Raw genomic sequence first — 7,910 nt, forward strand, 5'->3', positions numbered from 1 at the left:
TGCTGATCCAGCCCTGGCGCTGATCCTGCCCGGTGCTGATCCAGCGCCGATCCTGATCCAGCCCTGGCGCTGATGCAGCCCTGGTGCTGATCCAGCCCTGGTGCTGAGCCGTGCCAGCCCCTCCCGTCGTGTCAGGCTCCTGACTCAGCCGCAGCCCAGCCGGCTTTGCAGCCTGTCCCACCCCTCAAACACATTTCCTCCGGCCGGGCCGCATCCTGCCCCGGTATAAATGCGGCGCTGAGGCGGTGCTGGGCACCGATGTGGCCGGAGGCTGACGGGGATGGAGCCGCCGGCGCTGCCTGCGGTAGGATGGGGATGGGGATGGGGCAGGATGAGGCCCTGGGGGGGTTGGGAGGGGTGCTGAGTGGGGGAGAGAGTGAGGGGCTCAGTCCCCAGTATCCCCAGTATAACACCGTGGTCACTGGGGATGGGGCAGGATGAGGCCCCAGTGTCCCCAGTATGATACCACCATAGTCACTGGGGATGGGGCAGGATGAGGCCCTGGGGGGGTTGGGAGGGGTGCTGAGTGGGGCAAAGGGTGAGGGGCTCAGTCCCCAGTATCCCCAGTATAGTCAGATCCATGGTCACTGGTGTCCCCAGTATGGGCTGTCCCAGTATCCCCAGTATGAGACCAGTGACCATGGACCAGTCCATACTGGGGATACTGGGGACTGAGCCCCTCACCCTTTGCCCCACTCAGCAGCGGGGGGCACCCATGGGTGCTGTGATGAGCCCCATGGGTGCTGTGATGAGCAGGATGCGTGCGGCGGTGCTGGGGGCACCCATGGGTGCTGTGATGAGCAGGATGCGTGCGGCGGTGCTGGGGACACCCATGGGTGCTGTGAGGAGCAGGATGCGTGCGGCGGTGCTGGGGGCACCCATGGGTGCTGTGATGAGCAGGATGCGTGCGGCGGTGCTGGGGGCACCCATGGGTGCTGTGAGGAGCAGGATGCGTGCGGCGGTGCTGGGGGCACCCATGGGTGCTGTGATGAGCAGGATGCGTGCGGCGGTGCTGGGGGCACCCATGGGTGCTGTGAGGAGCACCTGGCCTGCCTGGCCCCGCCGGGGGACGCCCACCATGGAGCCACCGCCGAGGGGGAGCACCAAGGTACATCATCATCCTCATCTTCATCCTCATCTTCATCATCACCTTCATCCTCATCCTCATCATCTTCATCCTCATCCTCATCTTCACCCTCATCCTCATCATCTTCGTCCTCATGTTCATCCTCATCCTCATCCTCATCCTCATCCTCATCCTCATCCTCATCCTCACCTTTATCCTCATCCTCATCCTCATCCTCACCTTCATCCTCATCTTCATCTTCATCCTCATCCTCATCATCTTCATCCTCATGTTCATCCTCATCCTCATCCTCACCTTCATCCTCATCCTCATCTTCATCCTCATCCTCATCATCCTCATCCTCATCTTCATCCTCACCTTCATCTTCATCCTCATCCTCATCATCTTCATCCTCACCTTCATCCTCATCCTCATCCTCTTCATCTTCATCCTCATCCTCATCCTCATCTTCATCTTCATCCTCATCCTCATCTTCGTCCTCATCTTCATCCTCATCCTCATCTTCATCCTCATCCTCATCATCTTCATCCTCACCTTCATCCTCATCCTCATCATCTTCATCCTCATCCTCTTCATCTTCATCCTCATCCTCATCTTCGTCCTCATCTTCATCCTCATCCTCATCTTCATCCTCATCCTCATCATCTTCATCCTCACCTTCATCCTCATCCTCATCATCTTCATCCTCATCCTCATCCTCATCTTCATCTTCATCCTCATCCTCATCATCTTCATCCTCATCTTCATCCTCATCCTCATCATCTTCATCCGCATCCTCATCCTCATCCTCGCCTGGGTTATGGGTCAGGCTGTGGGTCAGGCTGTGGGGTGTGGGTCAGGCTGTGGGTCAGGCTGTGGGTTATGGGTCAGGCTGTGGGGTGTGGGTCAGGCTGTGGGTCAGGCTGTGGGTCAGGCTGTGGGTCAGGCTGTGAGCTGTGGGTCAGGCTGTGAGGTGTGGGTCAGGCTGTGGGTCAGGCTGTGGGTCAGGCTGTGGGCTGTGGGTCAGGCTGTGGGTCAGGCTGTGAGGTGTGGGTCAGGCTGTGGGCTGTGGGTCAGGCTGTGGGGTGTGGGTCAGGCTGTGAGGTGTGGGTCAGGCTGTGGGTCAGGCTGTGGGTCAGGCTGTGGGTCAGGCTGTGGGGTGTGGGTCAGGCTGTGGGTCAGGCTGTGGGTCAGGCTGTGGGGTGTGGGTCAGGCTGTGGGTCAGGCTGTGGGTCAGGCTGTGGGCTATGGGTCAGGCTGTGCGTTATGGGTCGGGGTGTGGGTCAGGCTGTGGGTCAGGCTGTGGGGTGTGGGTCAGGCTGTGGGTCAGGCTGTGGGTCAGGCTGTGGGGTGTGGGTCAGGCTGTGGGTCAGGCTGTGGGTCAGGCTGTGGGGTGTGGGTCAGGCTGTGGGTCAGGCTGTGGGTCAGGCTGTCCCCCGCCCCACAGAGCTGACGGAGGACGAGCTGTACTGCCGCTGCCTGTCGCAGACGCTGTGCCACACGCCCACGCCCGTCACCGTCGGCCTCTACGCGCCCTGCGGCCAGCGCCTGGACTCGCTGCTGGGCAAGGTCACGGGTGGGTGCGGGGACAGGGCCCCCAGCAGCCCAGCTCAGCCCATCCCCTGCCCCATATCCCACCCCCTGCCCCATATCCCACCCCCTGCCCCATATCCCATCCCATCCCCTGCCCCATATCCCATCCCATCCCACCCCATCCCATCCCATCCCATCCCATCCCACCCCATCCCACCCCATCCCATCCCATCCCATCCCACCCCATCCCATCCCATCCCATCCCACCCCACTCCATCCATCCCATCCCATCCCATCCACCCCATCCCATCCCATCCCACCCCATCCCACCTCCATCCCTCATCCCCATCTCCATCCCATCCCATCCCATCCCATCCCATCCCATCCCATCCACCCCACCCCATCCCATCCCATCCCATCCCATCCCATCCCACCCCACCCCACCCCTCCCCATCCCATCCCATCCCATCCCATCCCATCTCATCCATCCCACCTCCATCCCTCATCCCCATCCCATCCCACCCCACCCCATCCCATCCCCCTGCCCACCTCTCGGCTCCCTCCCCGTCCCCTCAGGCTTCATGCGCCAGGAGATGTTCCGCCGGGAAGAGGCCGAGCTGCGCCGCAGCCACCAGCGGCCCCGCAGCCCTCACGGCTGGGGCCTCCTCCAGGCCCTTTGGTACTTGGCCTTTTACAAGCCCATCATCACCGAGACCCACCTGAGGAGGAAGAACATGGAGTTCATCTTCATCCGCTTCAGCGCCTGGCAGTACGCCGGCTGCGACAAGCTGTGGGCCGGGCTGGTCACCACGCTCTGCCACCACGTCCGGCACCACTTTGGCGCGTTGCCGCTCAGCGTCTTCCACGTGATGGGCGCCAGGCCCCGCTTCGCCTCCGGCTTCAGCCAGCGGGAGTGGGCTCTGAAAACAGGCGCCTGCCTCAAGCTCTGGGCGCTGCTGCTGGTGCTCGGCGCCGGCCTCGGCATCCTGCTGGTGGCCCTTTTGGTGCCGGGCATCAAGGAGCACCACGCCCTGAAGGTGCTGGGCAGCGCCGTCACGTCGCTGTCGGGGTCCGGCTTGGTGCTGGGCGCGTTCTCGGTGCTGAAGAACCTGGTGATCAGCGAGAAGCACAAGATCGAGCGCCTGACGGACAGCGAGAGGTTCACCAGCCAGCTGGGCTTCATGAGCAAGGTGCGCGGCGAGGTCGAGGTGCTCATCCACTTCCTGGCCTTCATGGAGATCTTCGAGCGCCGCCGCCTGCGCGTGGTGCTGGAGATCACCAGCCTGGACACGTGCTACCCCGAGAAGGTGGCCGGCGTCCTCAACGCCATGAACACGCTGCTGTCCGACCCCGCCGCGCCCTTCATCTTCATCCTGGCCGTGGACCCCAGCGTCATCGTGCCGTGCCTGGAGCAGACGGGCTGCATGAAGGGGCTGGCGGACAACGGCTACCTCTACCTCAACCGAACCGTCACGCTGCCCTTCTCCATCCCGCTCATGGGGGCTCGCTCCCGCCTCAGCTGCCTGGAAGCCGCCGTCCAGACCAGGGAGGACCTGATGTACCGAACCATCGCCCGCAACGTGGAGCTGCGCCGCGCCAAGCACCGCAACGGCTCCTCCACACCGCCGGCGTCGCGGCACCGCGTCGTCCGCTGCATCCACGAGGCCTTTCGCTGCCTCCACTGCAGGGACGACCCCCTGGCTCGGTACCTGCCCTCCAACAGCACCAACCTGCGCCGCATCGTCAACACCATCCCCATCACGCTGCGGCTGCTCCTGCACCGCGCCGGCGCCGCCGCCCCGCCGCCCCGCGCCGCCGCCGCCTGGGTGGTGCTGGCCGACCAGTGGCCCTGCCGCCTCAGCTGGGCCCTGCAGTGCCTGGAGGACTCCTGGCAGCGCGGGCCGAGGCCGGATTTGGGCGCCAGGTCTTTGTGGAGCGTGTTCCAGGAGCACGTCGGGGAGCTGAGCGGGCTGAGGCAGCCGCTGCACAACGTGCTCAGCCTGGACGGCGACCCCGAGCTCTTCCACAGCTTCCTGGCCCGTGACTTCCCCTTCAGCGCCCGCGACGCGCTCACCTTCCTCGGCGTCACCGTCAACCTCGACCACTCCATCCGCCACAAGATGAGCCTCCTGCGCGGCCTCGGCCGGCTCCAGCGAGCCAGCGCCGTGTCCCGCGGCGTGCAGTGTCCCCCCCTGCCCCAGGCGCCCTGAGCCTCGCCTTGTGACCCCCTGGGGGCGCTTTGGGGGGCTGGGGGGGTCCCCAAACTAACCCTGAGCCTTGGTGGCTTTGCCACGACCAGTGTCCCACCTCCAGTGATGCTGAAGGGCTCCAGATGTTGGTGAAGTGGTTTTGCCCCATCCCCAGTGACTCTGATGGTCTCCACATGATGCTTTGGGGTATTTTGGGGGGCTGAGGGGGGGTCCCCAAACTAACCCTGAGCCTTGGGGGAGTGGCTTTGCCATGACCAGTGATGCTCAAGGTCTCCAGATGTTGGTGGAGTGGTTTTGCCAAGACCAATCCCCCACACCCAGTGACCCTGAACCTCTCCACATGATGCCTTTGGGGTATTTTGGGGGGCTGGGGGGTCCCCAAACTAACCCCGAGCCTTGGGGGAGTGGCTTTGCCAAGGCCAGTGATGCTCAGGGTCTCCAGATGCTGGTGAAGTGTTTTTGCCCCATCCCCAGTGACTCTGAACCTCTCCATGTGACGCCTTTGATGTATTTTGGGGGGCTGAAGGGGGGTCCCCAAACTAACCCCGAGCCTTGGTGGCTTTGCCATGACCAGTGTCCCACCTCCAGTGATGCTGAAGGTCTCCAGATGTTGGTGAAGTGGTTTTGCCCCATCCCCAGTGACTCTGAACCTCTCCACATGACGCCTTTGGGGCATTTTAGGGGGCTGAGGGGGGGTCCCCAAACTAACCCCGAGCCCTGGGGGAGTGGTTTTGCCAAGGCCAGTGATGCTCAAGGTCTCCAGATGTTGGCCAAGGCCAATCCCCTCACCCACAGTGATGCTGAAGGTCTCCAGATGTTGGTGGAGTGGTTTTGCCAAGACCAATCCCCCACACCCAGTGACTCTGAACCTCTCCATGTGACGCCTTTGATGTATTTTGGGGGGCTGAAGGGGGGTCCCCAAACTAACCCCGAGCCTTGGTGGCTTTGCCATGACCACTGTCCCCACCTCCAGTGATGTTGAAGGGCTCCAGATGTTGGCCAAGGCCAATCCCCTCACCCACTGTGACTCTGAACCTCTCCACATGACGCCTTTGGGGCATTTTAGGGGGCTGGGGGGGATCCCCAAAATAAACTTGAGCCTTGGTGGAGTGGCTTTGCCAAGGCCAGTGATGCTCAAGGTCTCCAGATGTTGGCCAAGGTCAATCTCTCCCCCAACCAGTGACTCTGAAGGTCTCCAGATGTTGGTGAAGTGGTTTTGCCCCATCCCCAGGCACCCTGAACCTCGCCATGTGACCCCCTGGGGGAGCTTTGGGGGGCTGAAGGGGGGTCCCTAAACTAACCCTGAGCCTTGGTGGAGTGGCTTTGCCAAGGCCAGTGATGCTCAAGGTCTCCAGATGTTGGCCAAGGCCAATCCCCTCACCCACAGTGACTCTGAAGGGCTCCAGATGTTGGTGAAGTGGTTTTGCCCCATCCCCAGTGACTCTGAACCTCACCATGTGACGCCCTGGGGGAGCTTTGGGGGGCTGAAGGGGGGTTCCCCAAACTAACCCTGAGCCTTGGGGGAGTGGCTTTGCCAAGGCCAGTGATGCTCAAGGTCTCCAGATGTTGGCCAAGGCCAATCCCTTCTCCCCCAGACACCCTGAACCTCGTCATGTGACCCCCTGAGGGAGCTTTGGGGGGCTGAGGGGGGGTCCCCAAACTAACCCTGAGCCTTGGTGGCTTTGCTACAACCCCTGACCCCACCCCCAGTGATGCTGCCCCCCCCCCCCCCCAACTTTGGGGACCCCCCTCCCTCAAATCTGAGCCTCATCCCCCCCTTTCAGGGACCCCCCATGAGTTCAGGGACCCTCTTCCTCATCCATGACCCCCTGGGGGGGGAATATGGGGGGGCTGGGGGGGGGGGTTCCCTGGGCTGTCTTCCCTGTGCCCCCCCAAGTAAGAACTGGGGTTGTCCCAGTATAAACCAGTTAAACACCCCCCATAAGCTGTGTCTCTTTTTGGGGGGGGGGTCCCAAAGGGTTGGAAGAAGGGGGGGGGGGAGGGGGGGTGCTTCAATCCCCCCCTGGGATGGGGGGAGGGGGGGGGCAACTCCTCAGGGTTATTTTGGGGGTGACCCCAAGCTAAAGGTGATTTTGGGGGGGGGGAGGGGGGATGGGTGTGACCCCCCCAAATGAAAAGAGGAGCCTGGGTGTGGGGGGGGGGGAATGCAGCTCATTTAATAGAAAACAGTGTTAACAAAAAACTCCACAACAGAAAGAAAACAACCAGCCCCCCCCCCCCAAAAACCCCCCCTGAGCCCCCCAAAACCTCCCCCAGCCCCCCACCGTAGTGTCAATGCCCCCCCTCCCCCCCCTGACCCCCCCCAGCAGCTCCCTGACAGATTTATTGCACTTAAGAAAGAAAAGCAAGGGCCCCCCCACCCCCAACCCCCCCCAAGACCCCCCTCCAGCCCCCCAAAATCCCTGCTCAGGGCCCCCCCCCTCCCCAAAACACACCCTCCCTGAGAAAACTGCCCACTGGGCACAGAGTGGGGGGGGCTCAGCCCTGGGGAGCAAAGGGTTAAAGGGGGGGGAGGGGGGGTCACCTCATGCCCCCCCCAGGGCTGTCAAATTGAGGGGGGGTCGCTGGAGGGTGGGGGGGGGGGAAGGGTGACCCCCCCCCAAACCAACCCCCCCCAACCCTTCCCTCCTCATCCTCCTCCAGGCTCCCACCTTGGTACCCCCCCTCCCCAAAAAAGGGGGGACCCCTGGGGTACTGCAGCTTGGGGGGGGGTTGGGGGGCTTGGGGTGGGGGGAATTGGGGTGGGGGGGCTACTTCTGAACCCCCCCCCCCCCCGATAAATACAGACCCAAAACTGACCCAAAACAAGAGGAACTTGGTAATAAATAAACCCTTGAGGCTGCTGGGGGCTGCAGCTCGGCCTGGGGGGGGGATTTTGGGGGGGTGGGGGGGGACATGGGGGGGAGTGAGACCCCCCCCCCCAACCCCTGTAGTGTGTAGGTTCCACCCCCCCCCCCCCAAAAAATGATGGGGGGGGGTTTGGTTGTCCCATTGCACCAGCCTCTGCCTCCCCCCTTCCCCCTCTGTGGGGGGGTCTCTGGGTGCTGGGGGGGGGTCTCTGGGTGCTGGGGGGGGGGTCT

At 62.9% G+C, this 7,910-nt stretch overlaps 1 protein-coding gene across 1 annotated transcript; it reads left to right on the forward strand.

The window, feature by feature from the left end:
* Nucleotides 1-280: 280 nt before the first annotated feature.
* Nucleotides 281-4,809, forward strand: NKPD1 (NTPase KAP family P-loop domain containing 1). The gene is made up of 4 exons (XM_062019739.1): nucleotides 281-304; nucleotides 997-1,108; nucleotides 2,514-2,642; nucleotides 3,176-4,809. The coding sequence occupies exons 1-4, from the start codon at nucleotides 281-283 to the stop codon at nucleotides 4,807-4,809; spliced, it is 1,899 nt and encodes a 632-aa protein (XP_061875723.1).
* The last annotated feature ends 3,101 nt before the right edge of the window (nucleotides 4,810-7,910 follow it).

Source organism: Colius striatus, unplaced genomic scaffold (assembly GCF_028858725.1).
Source record: "Colius striatus isolate bColStr4 unplaced genomic scaffold, bColStr4.1.hap1 scaffold_144, whole genome shotgun sequence".
Classification (NCBI taxonomy): Eukaryota; Metazoa; Chordata; class Aves; order Coliiformes; family Coliidae; genus Colius; species Colius striatus.